Here is a 17,630-nt window from a genome sequence, read left to right as displayed (position 1 = left end):
CAAAGCTTCCACCAGTGTTTGTGGCACCGAACCTGGCTGTTTTTTTACCAAACCTGTGTGTCTTTAGAAGCATATCGCAGTGTCTCCCCATGGCATTTGAGCCACTCAATGTGTACTCATCTTAACTTGTCAAATATCGCCAATTTGTCAGTGAACTTGTCTTGGCCCTTCACATCACTGTATGATGAGGGGAAGTGGTGTCCCAATTCTCTGTCAGGTTAACCTGAAAAATACACTTACAACGTAGGTAAAACATCTCGTTTTTATGTTTATGTTCTTGTGCAACAAAAGCACATGTTTAAGTTTAGAATAAAACATATGACGGTTTGGCTCACCATTCACATGGGATGTGAACAGCTGGCTCTGGACTGAAAGTTTGATGTTTGTTGGACCCATTCACCTTCCCCCCCACCCACCCTATAGGGACTTTCCAGTTCTTTATATTTTAGCACTTGTTACAATCTGGCTGCCTTCACATCATATTGCAGCACGTGAGGGGAAGTGGTGTCCCAATTCTCTGTCAGGTTACACCTGAAAAAGAAAATATGAATATGGATATGGATATTATATTCTCGATTTTTATGTTTATGTTGCAGTGCAACAAAAGCACAGGAAAAGTTTAGAATAAAACATATGAAGTCTAGATTCCAGTCACCATTCAAATGGGATGTAACTCACAGCTGATCTCTGGACTGAAAGTTTGATGTTTGTTGGACCCATTCAGAAAGTGCACTGCCAGTCCCAAACCTCCTCAACAGAATAATTTGCATGAAAAATGAGCGGGCGTATTTTCTGCTGAGGGTGAAAAACAGGCTGTGTTCAGTTTCATTTTCTAACTAATAAAGAGAAGCAGAGAAATGCGTGGACAGTAGATGTCATGCTGTTATGTTGAGGTTATGTATCGATTATTTTGTTGTAATGAAAGGGTTTTCAGGAGATGATCTATGATGTCATCGTCTTGATAAATACATTTCAAAATGAAGTTAATCAATGAAGGAAAGGCAATCTCTGACAAATCTGTCCGTCACCCAGGACACCTCATATCCTGTTGATGGGACACTCTGAGACTTTACATCACAAAATATTCACAGTGCAACATGAATAAAGATTATACTATTTTTTTCATTTAACTTTAATATTATTCTTCATCTTACCTCTGCTTGGGGGATAAACAGGCTCTAAGTTTTGGAACTACAATTTTTGGAGGGTTGTAAACGGGTAGTGTAAAGTATGGATTCAGTGAGTCATCCACTGGTGTAGCATATGTTTACATTTTGGCAAAGTGGTGCCATTTAAAGTATGCCAAATTATCTTTTAGCAGATCCGTTAACAATGAATTCTCAAGGAAGTTCTGCACTTACAAGGAGCAACTTCATTCTATAATTTCTAAGCAGTTTATGTGAGTTTATTCATATGAAGGAAAGGCAATCTCTGACAAATCTGTCCGTCACCCAGGACACCTCATATCCTGTTGATGGGACACTCTGAGACTTTACATCACAAAATATTCACAGTGCAACATTAATAAAGATTTTTTTCATTTAACTTTAATATTATTCTTCATCTTACCTCTGCTTGGGGGATAAACAGGCTCTAAGTTTTGGAACTACAATTTTTGGAGGGTTGTAAACGGGTAGTGTAAAGTATGGATTCAGTGAGTCATCCAGTGGTGTAGCATATGTTTACATTTTGGCAAAGTGGTGCCATTTAAAGTATGCCAAATTATCTTTTAGCAGATCCGTTAACAATGAATTCTCAAGGAAGTTCTGCACTTACAAGGAGCAACTTCATTCTATAATTTCTAAGCAGTTTATGTGAGTTTATTCATGATGTACACTCGATATGACAGTATCCTCAGGAAGCGTAAGTCACCCTAAATCTAAAAATATGTGTATCAGTGTGTTCAAATCTGAGTTATGACTCTAAGAAATGGTATGGATTTTGATGCAAATTGCATGTTACAGTCCTGGAGGATTATTAATGTGCACCTCCTCCTGTACTGCCTTAATATGCACATTCAGCACATCCAATGCATCAAAACATTGTTTTCTAGTTGGAGCCGCACCTCGTTTTCAAACTGTATGGTTTGACTAAAATGAACAATGACAGCAATATAGTCCACGATGAGCAGCGCTAAAATCAACCTGCGTAGTTGTCCCTCCATTGTGACATCAGAAAGTGTCACATTTATCTTGCAAGTGTACTCTTCTTCAACGTTTGCTTTACTTCCTGGATTTTTCCCACATGGAAATTCTGACCAATCAAGAGCTTTATCTGGTCCGCTTGTAAATGCTGCCGTGAGAACATGAACCAACTCTAGACAATTATACAACTTTGGAACAAAATTGGTCCCTGATTCAGACCAAAGCAACACTTTTATGTTAGTTTTTAGTTGTTGAACCATTAATAAGAATTTTCTGTTGTATGTGTAGGAAATGAACATCTCTGTGTTTGTGTGTGTGTGTGTGTGTGTGTGTGTGTGTGTGTGTGTGTGTGTGTTTATGCAGGTGTATAAGGAGGACCTGCCTCAGTTGCGACAGCAGAGCAGAGAGAAGAAACAGCAGGTTGGATCTCTGAAGAGACAAAAAGGACCAGATCAAGGCCTCCGGCTGCAGTTTGTGCACGGGTAACATTTCAGTTTGTCACTGCTTGTTTATATTTACAGCCCCTTTCAGACCTGCACGTCTTTACTCACTGGCAGCTTTCCAAGCACCTGAGTCACTTTACGTTAAAGAAAAGGCCCCAACGTGGGTAGAGTGCTCAAAAAGCCTGGATTTAAAAGTTTGGTTTTTATTTTTAATCACGCTATTTTTACATGAATGTTGTGTGTATGCAGGTACCGTGGTTACGACTGCAGGAACAACCTGTTCTACACTCAGAGCGGGGAGGTGTTGTACCACGTGGCGGCGGTGGGCGTGGTCTACAACCGGCAGCTGCACAGCCAGCGCTTCTACCTTGGCCATGACGACGACATACTGAGCCTCAGCATCCACCCGCTGAAGGACTATGCTGCTTCAGGACAGGTGTGCGCACACACACACACACACGCACGCACACACACACACACACAAGATCTGAATAAATGATCTGTATATATTTGAAATTTGTAATCTTGAATGCAGTCAGTGGATTCAAAAAGTATGTAATGTGTGTGTGCAGGTGGGGAGGGACCCAGCCATCCATGTGTGGGACATCCAGACTCTTAAGTGTTTGTCTTTGCTGAGAGGTTTCCATCAGAGGGGAGTGTGTGCTCTGGACTTCTCAGGTAACCTGTGTGTGAACATCTGTCTTTTTGAGGACTGATTTAGGTTTCAGTCCTTAAAAGTGACTCCTCAGATTTCTCACTTTTTGGCCTTCAGGTCAACATACACTCCTCCTTTTTTTGACTCAGTCAGTCCACCACTTTGATCCAGACTGAAATCTCTCTGCAGCTGTTTGATCTGCATTAATGAAGGAGGTAGTCAGGAACAACAGCTATGATCTGTGTGGTGCATCCTGACGAGTTCATACACATCGATCTGTGATGACACTTGTCAAGATGCTCTCAGTTTGCAGTATAGAAAACAGCAAAGAAAAACAATGTGTGTGGGTGTTTTGAAGCGCGCCACATACTGCCTGTGTGTGCAGTAGTCTGTATGCACCTAGGGCTTCATTTATAACTGTTGTGTGCGTTAAACTCCCGCACCGGCCCTTTTTGAAAACCCACACCCAAATATACCCGTAAAGCTCAGTGTCAGAACCGACCTGTTACCCGTCATTATGTCTAAGCCAAAGCCGCACCCGCCCTCACCTGTTAATAAAAGTCCTGCAACCTGACCCACACCCATGATTAAACACACACAGGCTACGGTCACTCACATTAAGCTAGGTTCTCTGTTCTTGAATTACAAATCCAGTGGAGGAAAAAGCTCTTTCACTGGTTAGGAAACATCTTAGCATGCTCCCTTCACCACCATAAAACCTCAAAAGGATCCTCCTTGAACTCGATGTAGGCCGTCACCTCATCCCTGGGCTGCAAAGTTTCATGGCTCCACATCAGTGATTAATGTGACGACAGGGTCAAAGGTTCAACTTGTGTCATTGACTTTCAAAATAAAAGCAATTGCAGCTTGATAATAGTGATTTAGATGTCAAAATATTACTCATATACCGCACATCTTTACCCGGTACCCATACCCGACCGTGTGCAGGACCCTGGTGTGCGCACTAAAAAAAGGCTTCTAATGTGCATATGCTTCTTGCAAAGCAAAAATGGGATTTAAAGAAAAAAACTTGGCGAGGGAATGTGTGCAGCTGTATGGAAATTCTGACCCATGTGTATGCACATTTTGGAGACAGGGGAATTTCACAACAAAATGTTCAGGTATTGTTTTTTGTGTTGAACTTATTACATTAACCACAGCAGCAACAAGTTTCCACTCGCTGGATTTGTTCGGAATATGAGACAGATTCATGTTTGGATAATTCCTAGTTGATGTGGGATTTATAAAAGGAAACGACGCACTGGTAGGTGTACATTCAGTTTCATAAATCAGAATATTTGTTTGGCGTACGTATATTTCCCCATTTGTATGTGCGCAAACATTTAGTGTGGATTCTCTACAAAGTTTAATAAATGACATCCCTGATGACTGAGAGGCCATTTATATCTCACAGATCCCCCCAAAGTCTCCGAAAATGGAGAAGTAAAGCACCAGTCCTCTAAATTATTCTTACATACAATACTTTAGTAAAAGTACTTTCAAACTCTTGAGTCTTAGATTGAGATTCAGACACATGCAATGAAATTCAGGTACACTCAAGGACCGGGCTCATATATAAAAATAAGTAAATAAATGCCTCCATTCCTCTCACATTCTACACAGTTGTAGATACCACACAGTCATTGCCAATGTATGCAGTTAAAATGGGGTAAATAATAAAAAGTTCTCATGTATATTTTTGCACATGAAATAAATGATTGTGCGGAGGTTCAAACAGGTGATGAGCAGGCTAAAAGGAGTCTTTTAGGAGGTGAAGATGTCATCCAGGGCAGGTAGCTGTTGTTGTATAATGCTCTGTGTAGTTTTTCTGATTCTCTACAGAGGCTTTTTATCTACCATACCACCACACAAGGATGCCGTATGTGAGGACACTCTCAATGGAGCAGCAGTAGAATGACACCAGAAGCTGTTGTGACAGGTTTACCTTCCAGAGCGTCCTCAGGAAGTGAAGCCACTGTTGTACCTTCTTGACTAGCGCTGTGGTGTTTGTCATCCATGATCGGTTCTCTGAAATGTGTGTGCCAAGGAATTTCAAGCTGGTCACCCTCTCCACCCTCTACCTGTTGATGTGCAGTGGTGGATAGACGTCCTGTTCTTTTGTTTTCTTGATATTGAGAGTAAAGATATTTTCTGTGCTCCAACTGTGGCTGTGTCCTCTGCAAGTGTAACTATGGTGTTATGGGATGGAACACAGTCACAAGTGTACAGAGAGTAGAGGAATGGGCTCAACACACAGCCTTGTGGGGCTCCAATGCATCTGAGTGTCAGAGTGGAGGACTGACTGCCACTAGGCAACACCACACAGTCACAGAGCACACAGCTGTGATCACAGTTCAGGTCTGTCCGTTTTGGTCTGTGTGTTTCTTTGCTATGATTGAGTCTGAGAACATCTTGGAAACCAAACAGCTGACCGCACTCAGAGTTTCCCTCCCTGCTGTTAAAGATGACTAAATCCTATGTGGTGAAACCTCCTGTTGTGTTTCCTCTCTGTGCTCCTGATGCAGCTGATGGGAAGAGTCTGGTGTCAGTGGGAGTCGACGACGGACATTCAATTGTAGTCTGGGACTGGAAGAGAGGAGAGAAACTCGCTACTGCCAGGTAATGTAAACAACAACAACAACAACAACAACAAAAAAAACAACTGTAACTCATACTCATTTGGGCACAAGCCAGAGTGGTTCTAACTTTTTCCTTGAGGGATCCCTTTTTCTCCCATCAAGTAAAATGACGACCCCTGACTCAGTGACATATTTTATAAATATTTAATATATAATATCTACAGGATGATTTAAATGAATTTTAAGCAGATTATTTCCTGTGAATATTATAATTTTTAATAGGCTTCTTTTATGTGGCAGATTTACTGTTTTCTTCTTCCTTTTGCTCGCTCATTGCTTTAACTGCTGCTTTTCTAACGCAGGATGAGGCAGTTTATCAGAGAGTGAAGCCTCTCTGAATATATCTTGTGGTCATGTCTTCACTCTGCCAAATGCTGAGATTTGGCCGACTGTATATTTTATAAGATCTTACAACCCTCTGTGAAGCTTTGGCGAACCCCCGGGTTTAGAACTAGTGACCCATGACTTGTCTGTTTTTCCGCAGGGGTCATAAGGAGAAGATATTTGTGGTGAAGTGTAACCCCATGCTGATGGACAAACTGGTCACTGTGGGAATCAAGCACATCCAGTTCTGGCAGCATGCAGGTAAAACTGCAGGACAGATGTTTCACTCTGCAGGGTTAGAAACTACTTAATTACACTCACTGTTGTTGCTGCAGCAGAGCTGTTTTGTGTGTCTGGACCCTTAAATGTGGAAGTTGCCTCTTATTGTTTGCTGGTGGTTTTTATTTGTGTTGTGTCTAATCCCTAATAGAGTCACCGTAAATAAATTTACACTCTATTGTCCTTTGCTGACCTTTTGCTGCTGCAGCCGGCGTCCCAGAAGAGACAATTAAACTCTTAAATTAATTTAATGTAGAACGGAGAGGGAGGGTTGGATGATGCTGCACATTGCATCAAAATTGGTACTCTATCTCGGAGCTATAACTCCAGTCAAATCTGAACACACAAACCTGATAGACACATTTTCAGATTAAGTGTGACTGGGATGTCATTATCGAATAAACGTCTATAAATTCACTCGGATATCATAGAAAAAAGACGCAGCAGAACTCCCTGAGAATAGAGTTTTCTTCATTATCTGCACAGCCACCAGTACACTGCAAACAGGAACTGTTAATAGCTAATTTAGAATACTTTTAATGTATTTACCAAAATGTAAGCAAATAGAGTCTAAAAAAGCTGGCTTGTGTCGAAGCTGACAGCTAACTAACTGAATCTGTGGCTACATTATACTTACTCTCAAGGTCCCCTAAATTATACTAACGTAACTTCATGTTTATAGCTGCAGCAGTTATTTTTGCTGTTGTGTCTGATGGAGTACTTCTCTGTCCGTCCCTCAGGTGGCGGTCTGACCTTCAGGCGCGGTGTGTTCAGGAGCATCGGCCGGCCCGAGACCATGATGTCGGTGTGTTATGGCCGCAGCGAGGCGCTGGTGTTCTCCGGAGCCGCCACCGGAGACGTCTACATCTGGAAGGAAGTGCTGCTGCTGAAAACAGTCAAAGCCCATGATGGACCGGTGTTCGCCATGTTCTCCCTCGACAAGGTGAGGAGGACAGGTGTGTCTGTGTCTGTGTGTGTTTGAGAGAGAGAGAGAGAGAGAGAGAGAGAGAGATTTTGACGCGATGGAGAGGCGGCTCTACTCCGAGCTCCCTCCAGATGTCCGAGTTCCTCACCCTATCTCTAAGGCTGAGTCCAGCCACCCTTCTGAGGAAACTCATTTCATCCGCTTGTATCCGCGACCTCATTCTTTCGATCACTACCCAGAGCTCATGACCATAGGTGAGGGTTGGGACGTAGATGGACCAGCTAATCGAAAGCTTTGCCTTCCAGCTCAGCTCCCTCTTCACCACGACAGTCTAGCACAGTGCCCGCATCACTGCAGATGCCATGCTAAATCGATCTCACGCTCCATTCCACCCTCACTTATGAACAAGACCCCGAGATACTTGAACTCCTTCCCTTGGGGCAGTGACTCACTCCCAACCTAGGGTGAACAAGCCACCGTTTTCCTGCAGAGAACCATGACCTCAGACTTGGAGGTGCTGGCTCTCATCCCGACCGCTTCACACTCGACTGCTAACCACTCCAGTGCCTGCTGGAGGTCACAGTGTGATGAAGCCAATAGAACCACATCAACTGCAAAAAGCAGAGATGCAGTTCTGTTGTTCGTCCTCCTGAGCCACAGCCGCCCCACAATGAAAACAGGACCTGCCACTAGCTGATGCAGATTTGCCTAAAATGTGCAGAAATATATGAGTAGTGTGTGTGTGTGTGTATGTGTGTGTGTGTCTGGACCTCCTCCTCACGTGTCCTCAGTGTTCGTCATTTGGACCAAGAACGTAGGCTTAACGGCCAAAAACTAAATGACAGAGTGAGCAGTCGTGTAGTAGATTTAAATTATTTTGCTGTCGGCGTTTCTTCTTCCATCTGTTTCCTCCTCTCCTCTTTTTCTCTCCCTTCCTCCCTTCCTCTCTCTGTCTCTCTGTTTATTGTTTCAACTCTGTCTCTTCATCCACCAACTCTCCCTCTCTCTTTATGTAACGGGATTTACAGACAGACGAGCCAATAGAGAGGCCGACAGGAGAGTCTGGATTTACCAAAAACTCCTTTAAATCCACTAAACCTCATTTCTTTGTTCGCTCGTGTTCAACCTGATTTAATCTCGTGTTGTGCCGTTTGTTTTTGACTTGTTTCAGCTTGAACACAACATCTGTACGTGAATGTGTCCTGGATCTGGTTTTCATCTTGAATGTACAAACTGAATTGGTGTCACTCCCTACGCAAGATACACACAATTATCTATGCTGCATCTCCCACTAAGGTCCAGAAATTAGAGTTAAATTACTAAGAATTTAAAAAGTGGTTTGAGTTTCAGCTTGGATGCTTCAGATTCAGCAATGTGTTCCATCACCACTGCATTTTGCTTTTAAGCAGACTTCTGCATCCCAAACAAAATCTGGGCTTGTTTCCCAAAATAATAATAATAATAATAATAATCTTTATTTACAAAGTTTAAATTAACTTAAAACTCGAGTAACATCAGGAAAGGCTCTCCGATAAAAAAGAGAGAGAGCCTCAGAGCCCTGACAACAAACGCTCTGCCAACTTTAGTTTTCAGCCGAACCTCTGGAACAGACAAAAGACCTCTGAGCGAGGACCTTAAAATACATCCTGGCATGTACAGCACTAGGAGGTCGGAGATATATATAAGCCTAAAATCGCTCATTAGATGAATGAACTTCCCCTGGTATGTCCTCAGTGTTGAAAGTCTCCAGAGGATCTCAATGCTGATTGGCTACCACAGCATGAATTGGTCGCTGTAGTTCAGATTTTTCAACTCTCACTTATAAGTATATGACGCGAAATCGTGCTACTCACTTCATTAGTGCCGCTTAATTCATGTATTCCACATCATTCGTGACGTCCATCATGTTGCCTGGCAGGAATTTGTGTCTAGTTGCGTTTTTACATTGACTTTATGCACAATTCAATCGCACAATTGTGTGAGCACAACATTACAGCTTAGCTGAGGAGGAAGTCATTAATGTTTACATTTCACGCTGTCACAGCACGAGTCTTTCATCCATGAGTAGATGCATGCTTCCTTTTGTATGGTGATACGGTTGGTAGGTGTAGGTCAGTAGAAAGAAAATTGTTCCCTACATGAACCTGCTCACGACATGTCATGATTTCTGGGGGAGACATTGCTGTTGAGTTTCTCAAATATATTTTTGGTGCTTTGAGCACCACAAGCTGAGTGCCATCTAGTTCCATTGTATCCTTCTGAGACCCGAACTTTTGTCTGGTATGTATTTTTAATTTCTCCTAGCTTTTTGGAATCAGTAGGAACCAGTAAGTATAAAAAACTAAACATTGTCAATGATAATTAAGTCGCACTGTCCTCAAACATGTACTTTCTAATTAACAGTGTCGTAGCTTGTTTCTGTTGTTAAAATTGGTTCAATTTGTTGCCATATGAAACATTCAACTATAAAATGTGTGATCAGGTTTTGGACCTTGTCCACTTTTGTCTTGGGATCGGCTGCAGACTGACTTGGCAGGGATGGCTGCCATCTTGTTTTTAAATGGATTAGTGTATTGTGCTCTTACTACCACTAGATGGCACAAAAAAGTGTCCATGAATGAGGACAACAGGTCTGAGTTAAGTAGAATAAAGTATAATGTCAAGTTAACCTAAAATGTGATGTCCTCATATGAGGACACAGGGTCTCAGGAGGATATTGAAGAGAAGGCAGACATCTCTAAAGCTGATATCTCTAACACTCGGCAACTCACACCAAAACAATCTAGACTAATAAACAGAACTACAGGTAAGAGGAATGATGTGCGTTTTTGATTTTGGGATGAACTGCTCCTTTAAGAGATGTTACCTGAATGCATCATTACTGAAAACACTTACAAAGTGATGGCAGATTAACGACTGCCCCCTTCACACTCTAGAGATCCTGCTGGAGGAACAAAAAGTGACATCTTTTATTTAGGTGTTCGTCTATTTATACTTCTACTTCTATAATCCTGGACTGATCTTTGTTAAGGGATGTTCAGTGTAAACTTAGGCCTTGTGACTCTTAGCCTCGGGTGAGGAGATTTTAAAACAAATAATCCCCTGTGAGTTTGTGATGTCACCCACACTTTCAACTTACTGGAGAAAAGAGAAAAGACAGAGCCTCCTTCACCACTCAGTCACCATGAGTAGTTGTTCTGCAAGAATTTACGACTCTCATGATAAAAATAAATCTATACTCGAGAAGTTTAGTCTTCCAAACAGCACACTGTCTACTTCCTAACGCTCACTTTTACAGAACATCTTCATCATTATCAGCGCACAGGGTGTCAGTGAATGTTTTATGACTCTCAAAGTACAACATCGTAAAAATAGACTCTTTCCAACACAACGTCGACTGAGCGAGAGTCTTCAGAGGAAATATCAAACAGATGTGAAGATCTCAGGCTGAGTGGGAGGACGAGAGAGAAAAACCTTTCAGGGGAGGATGACAAGACTGAAGGATGACAGCTCTGACAGAGGAAGGAAGGAAGGAAGGAAGGGAGGAAGGAAGGAGGAAGAGAGAAGGCAGATGTGACAGTCCCCGAGAAGGATGTGATAGGGTCAGATAGTTGACATATTCCTGCTTTGTTTTAGGAAAGTAACGATCTGTACTCACCACTAATTTATTTAACTCATTCAGAAGCAAGGATCAGGCCACAGCAATGTGATTTTAGAGTTTTAATGAAATGAGGAAGTTGCCTGTTGGATGTTGAGGATGCACAGATGAATGTGAGGGAGGGGATGAAGATGAGGGAGGAAGTTTAGGCCGATCTGGGACGGATATATTAAAGGAAGAGACTCAGTGTGGGAGATAAGTCTCTGGAGTTGAGTCTTCTGAGCCGATCAAGAGTATGAGGGATGAGGTGGGTTGAGAAATGTGAGACAAAATAGACAAGATGGGTTAATCAGGTGTAAGAATGTTTGACAGGTGATGGGCGGACTGATTGTTCTCACTGTATTGGTTCCTTCCAGTTGACACATGCAAACGTAGCTAACCTTTTGAGCTCTGATGCTTTCTGCAGTTTCTCCAAGACACCAAAGCACTTCTCTTCAATGCATTACCAGTCATCAGGTCTAAGTTTACATTGACAAAGATAAAATGTTTATTTTAATTGATCGATTCAGCCTCAAACTTGTGTGTAGGTTGGCTGTGTAAGCTCAATACGATGTTACAGAAATGTCACTGACCGACAGTGTGTCGTTCTTTGAGATCTGGATACAGCATTGGAGGCAGAGCTCCGTTCATTCCTGTGAAAGTTGTTGAGTGGCACATGAAGCCAAAACGGTTCAACTGCCGATAGAGAAGGTGCACTAGAGACTTTCATTGCCAAGCGGACTACCTCTGGTTTAGCCCTTCGTGACATTGAATGAGGACAAAATGATTCAATTGTGCGGCTCCTCTAGACTTTCTAAATGTTATCAGACCGAATGGGTTAAATCCTGACAGTGAAATAAGTCATTTCATGAACGTTGTGACGCTCAGAAAAATGTATCCACTGATCTAGAGACGTCTCTGTCGCCATGTAAGTCAATGGCAAAAAACGTGTCTTTGGGCTGCAGGGCATCATGTGAAAGTGACGGTGTAATTACACTGTTTGGACAGTGCGAAAACTGGCGTCAAAGCCCGGTGCACTTCCTGGGGGGCTGTTTTTTAAAGGGAAAAGAGTCACCTCAACAACTTTGTGCTGCATTCATGTTGAAAAACGTGTTCCCCAACCATTTTCTTTGATCTTCTTTGTCAACATGTTTAAACACTCTGAGCAGTAAAATACAACACATCTTTTTTGAAGCATCCATGCCGTTTCCACATTACAACCTACAGCTCACGAACACACCAAAGCCGGTAGAACGACCATCCGAGGAGCACAGTGTTGTGTCAAAGACGGTTTCCCTGTTGATGTATGTTTCTCCCTACCCCTAAGTTTCAGCTCTGTGGTTCTTGTTGCTGCACTACGTTACTGCATGACAACAAATTAAGCAGCAGGAAAAGGAGTGCCATTGTGGTAGGAGACTAATTAAGTGGTAAACTAACCGCTCTCATCTTATTTATGAAATATAGCCTGAAGTGTTCTCGTCAGATATTCCAGGCAACAGGAGGCTGGTATTGCTGCAAAATAATGTTTTTGGATGCACAGTAAGACCAAGAGATGTTACAGAAGTGTGATTTGACTGCAGTGATTTGTTATCCCTGGGCAAGCAACAGATGCCCCTCCTCAAGTGAGCAATTTATTTGGTCTTGTTTAATTTGTGAAGCCGCCAGGCTGTCTGAACTCAAGTTTGATTCAATCGCTTCTCGTTCACTCACCATACAAGCAGCATGAGCAGTACGCTACGGTTACTGTGAGTGGAAAAATTGGGGATTCATAAGGACTTAGGTGTTTGACAGGCTGACCTGGTACATACCTGACACTGAAAAGAATTGTTTAAAAAGATTTGTTTGTTCACTTTTGCCCATCACTATTAGCAACTAGGCTCTGCTTCCAAACCTGAGTTAACCTGAGAACATTTACTGAAGTACTGTGCTGAAGAACAAATTCAATGTACTTGTTTTTTACTTTCCACTGCACTACGTTCATCTGACAGCTTTAGTTACTTTTCAGATTACATTTTTCATCTCCTTCCTGTCCAGTGAAAACTATGCATCTCCAGGTGTGTTGATGTTGACTGTTTGTGATAAACTGAATGATAAAGTGTTTCTTGATGTGCTGAGAAAATTCTCCTTCTCAAGCTAAATAAACTCTTAAAAAAAACCTGTTGGATCAGCTGAAAAATGCATCGTCACAAAGCTGAATACAAGGCTGTTTTCCCAGTGAGTACTTCACACTGTTGTATTAGTACTTTCACTGAAGCAAAGTACATGAAAACTTCTTCCACCACAGCTAGATTAGTTCTAATAATTTTGTGAAATCAATGAATATAATAATTTACTTTCAGGGCTTTGTGACAGGCGGGAAGGACGGCGTTGTGGAGCTGTGGGACGACATGTTCGACCGCTGTCTGAAGACTTACGCCATCAAGAGAGCAGCGCTGTCCCCGGGCTCTAAAGGTACACACAGCTGCAGTATATTTAACCCTGCTACCAAGTGTGAGCCCTTGAGCATGTGTTTGAAGAGGTGAAGACATGACAACAAGTCCTCACTTTGCAAAAATGCTTGTTGAAAGCATTCGTTTGTGGAAATAGCAGAGAGAGCTACAGCTGCAGCCTGCACCTGGTTGATAAATGCTACTGTCTATCTCTGTCACTATAGTGTGGGTTTGTAAGCACTTATTGTTTTATTTCAGTGAAGTCAATAACTTAATGACTAGTAAAACAATGTGTTACACTGGCCGCTGTAAGAGGTGTCTGTTATGTAGTTCGGTTTGTACATTAAATTATGGTAAACACAGTTATAGTTGCTGTCCTTGTTTAGGATTCTCAGGCAATAGAAACAGTCGAACTCTTTAATCCAACCCTGCCATCTGGTGGACACATGGTGACACACCCCTCTGTACACAGAAATGTCTCTGTTTTGGGAAGTTACTGACTTTATTCTGTGTGTGTGTGTGTGTGTGTGTGTGCAGGCCTGCTGCTGGAGGACAACCCGTCCATCAGGGCCATCACTCTGGGTCACGGTCACATCCTGGTGGGAACCAAAAACGGAGAAGTTCTGGAGATCGACAAGACTGGACCCATGACACTGCTGGTGCAGGTATGTTGGGAGTCATAAAGGTCTGGTGGAGTGTCTGTGACAGTCAACACATGGATGGATTACTGAACATGCAGAGCAGGCGCAGGCCCAGGGGTCCAGAGTTTCAGAGGTCCCCACTGGCCTTCATCTGCATCAAACTACTGGAACACTTGCCAGAGAGGAAAAGAATGGCCACAAAGGGAGGCAAAGAGACACAAAACAACTACAAAATGACCTTAAAGAGACAAAATAAAACAGAAAAAGATGCATAATGGCAACAGAGAATTACAAATCCACAGAGTCTGTATCATGCTCTGATGTAGGCGAGATGATGCGGCCTTGTGCATATCTGTGCCCAGGGGCTCATTGTCTCATAATCTGCCCCTGACTCAACCGTTTAACCTCTGACCAGACCAAAGCTCAAGGCACATTAAACTGTGGCGGGTAACCATGGCAACAGTACTGATGCTTCTGGCTCTGTTAGCAGTTAGCGGACGCTCCTTGGTCAGACACAGTCACATGTCCATTAAATCTGAATGTTTAGCCACTGGGTTCGCTTGCTCACAACATTTCCCAGAATGCAACACGTGATGAACACAGAAGCCCTAAAGTCTCGAAGGTGATTTCATTTATCTTGTTCGCACAAGATAAATAAGTTCTCCCCACAAAATAAATCACCTGTCTCCACAAGATAACGAACTTGTGCAAACAAAAAAGAACAGAAAAATCACCTTTGTGGGGATTAAGGGGCTGTGGAGACGAATGACTGGAGGTTCAAACTTTCATTATAGACTGATGAAACAATCTCACGTGGAGATCTATTCAGTGGCTGCTCTGGATCTGTTGATCACATCATATGATGGACATGTAGATGTTCAAGACAGAACAAACTTTTAAGATCTTTAAAATTGAACATCTACATTTCCATCGTCCATCTGCTGAGGAAGATTCATGTCCTCGTTCATGTCCGTGTGTGTGTGTGTGTGTGTGTGTGTGTGAGGAAGAGAGAGGGTGACCTCAGGTATTTTTAAATGTCTGGTAGTCTGGTACGGCACCTGTTGCCATGGTGAGGAGAGCTGTCTGCTGCAGATCGATCAGACACACGCACACACACACACACACGCACACACACACACACACACACACACACACACACAAACACACACACAGATCTCCCTCCACACTTTTTTGGTCTAGTCTTGTGTGTGTGATGTTTTCTGAGTGCTTTTAGATGCTGGTTGTGATGTGATGCATGCAGAAGTGTGTGGTGATGTGTGTGTGTTCACAAATGTGTTGTGTGTTTGTGAATGTGTCTGTCAAAGATTTGGTTTTGGGAGTGAAGGTTTAGTTTTCCCAATGAAGTTAGCAACCAGTTAGAACAAAATGTATTGATAGATAGATAGATAGATAGATAGATAGATAGATAGATAGATAGATAGATAGATAGATGCTCTGCAAACGCTCTGTCCCAAATGAGCCTCTGGGGCTCTCTGGCAGAAATCTAATTATTGATCTTTTGATCTTTTTCCTAAACAATTTTCTTCCTGCAAGTAGTCCTTCAATCAATCAAAGTGAGGGGTCCTGTGTTGACTAATGTGTGTGTGTGTGTGTGTGTGTGCGTGTATGTGTGTGTGCAGGGTCACATGGAGGGTGAGGTCTGGGGTCTGGCCCCTCACCCCCTCCTCCCCGTCTGCGCCACCGTCAGTGATGATAAAACCCTGCGACTGTGGGAGACGTCAGCCAATCACCGCATGGTGGCCGTCCGCAAGCTGAAGAGAGGTAAAGAGACAAAGCAGCAGACTGCCAGTTTTATCATGGTTTTGCCCATCAACTACAGCTCCTGTATATTTGACATCATCTTCCAGTTTTTACACAGCTGCTGGTTTCACTTTGTTTGTTTGAAAATCAACTTGACTTTAAACTCACTTCAGAGAGATGATCCAACACTGGTGTTATTCTCCTTCAGCTCAGAGAGTACTGACTGCGGCATTCAGCTCTCTCATCTGAGTTATAAGAGTCACCTTCACATCAGCAAGCTTTTCAATGCAAGAAGTGACCAAACACGAGCTATTAATTGTTTATGATGATGGCTTTTGTTGGTTGGTTGATGTGGCTAAGCTAGAAGTTTCCCCCTGCTTCCAGTCTTTGTGCTAAGCTAGGCTAAAGATGTCCTGGATCTATGTCTGCAATGGGGCTGAAACTCATATCCATCTTTTTTGTCTGACTCGGGGAAAGACAGAGAACAAGAGGGTTTCTATGATTGTTGGACTGTTTCCATCCATCCATTTCCTGCCTCTTATCTGGGGCTGGGTCACAGGGGCGGCAGGCTAAGCAAAGTAATCAAAACGTCCCTCTCCCTGGCAGTATTTTCCAGCTCCTGTGAGGGCAGAGGTCAGAAACCTTTACCATCAAATCAGCCATTGTTGGACAAAAAAGAAAAAAATCTGTCTGGAGCCACAAAACATATTGGAGCCTTATAATGAAGGCAACACACCCAATTACCCACATTACTAATACGTCTTACTGAGCATTCATTAATACACTGCTCAAAAACAGTAAGGGAACACTGTATGGTCACAGTCCAAAACCAAGTCAGTCAAACTTCAGGGATATCAATCTGTTCATTTAGGAAGCACAAGTGATTGTGAATTCAGCTGCTTTGGCGCAAATCAAAGTGAGAACAGGTGCAGTGGAGAGGCAAAAGCAAGACAACCCCCAAAAAGAGAATGGTTTTACATGTGTCCACAGACAGTTGCTCTCTCCTGACTGATTCTTCTCTAGTTTGGTCTTATGCTAGTGTCCTTGTCACTATTGGCAGCATGAGGCGCTACCTGCAGCCCAGTCAGGCTGCACAGGTAGTCCAGTTTGCTGTGTCACCCAATACAGTCTCAAGGGCATGGAGGAGATACCAGGAGACTTACACGAGGAGAGCTGGACAGGGCCGTAGAAGGGCATCAACCCAGCAGCAGGACCGATATCTGCTCTCAGGAGGAACAGGAGGAGCACTGCCAGAGCACTACAAAATGACCTCCAGCAGGCTACTGGTGTGTATGTTTCTGACCACACTGTCAGAAACAGACTCCATGAGGGTGGCATGAGGGCTAGATGTCCTCTAGTGTGAGCACAGCACCGTGCAGCTGGATTGACATTTGCCAGAAAACACCAGAAATGGCAGTAACATCATCCAGCATGACCAGTTTGGTGGTGGGTCAGTGATGGTCTGGGGAGGCATATCCGTGGAGGGTCACACAGACCTCCGTGTCATAGCCAACAGTACCCTGACTGCTGTAGGTACCAGGATGAAGTCCTGCCCCTGTCCTGAGGGAACATCTTGAAGTTAGGAGGTAGAAGTGTTTTGATTTTTAGGTGATGTAGCACCCTCTCTCAGTCAGTTTGAGCATTCTGTTTTATAGTGAATAATAAAGAGCTGACGGGAAGTGAGGGGGGAGACAGGATGACATGCAGCAAAGGTCCCTGGCTGCACTGACATTGACATCAGACTATTTCCAAG

General features: G+C 43.1%; 1 protein-coding gene across 4 annotated transcripts in view; it reads left to right on the top strand.

The window, feature by feature from the left end:
• Nucleotides 1-17,630, top strand: part of LOC125903739 (echinoderm microtubule-associated protein-like 6) — a 117,176-nt gene that overhangs the window by 75,087 nt on the left and 24,459 nt on the right. For all 4 annotated transcript variants that reach the window (XM_049600852.1, XM_049600850.1, XM_049600851.1 and 1 more), the window contains exons 16-24: nt 2,508-2,626; nt 2,837-3,023; nt 3,160-3,265; nt 5,768-5,861; nt 6,366-6,466; nt 7,225-7,427; nt 13,386-13,497; nt 14,013-14,140; nt 15,757-15,898. In XM_049600852.1, coding sequence (XP_049456809.1) covers nt 2,508-2,626; nt 2,837-3,023; nt 3,160-3,265; nt 5,768-5,861; nt 6,366-6,466; nt 7,225-7,427; nt 13,386-13,497; nt 14,013-14,140; nt 15,757-15,898 — 1,192 coding nt within the window. The remainder of the gene's footprint in view (nt 1-2,507; nt 2,627-2,836; nt 3,024-3,159; nt 3,266-5,767; nt 5,862-6,365; nt 6,467-7,224; nt 7,428-13,385; nt 13,498-14,012; nt 14,141-15,756; nt 15,899-17,630) is intronic.

Source organism: Epinephelus fuscoguttatus, linkage group LG16, assembly GCF_011397635.1.
Source record: "Epinephelus fuscoguttatus linkage group LG16, E.fuscoguttatus.final_Chr_v1".
NCBI lineage: Eukaryota > Metazoa > Chordata > Actinopteri > Perciformes > Serranidae > Epinephelus > Epinephelus fuscoguttatus.
The sequence above is the reverse complement of the archived record's forward strand: the minus strand, read 5'-3'. Positions and strand labels throughout refer to the sequence as shown.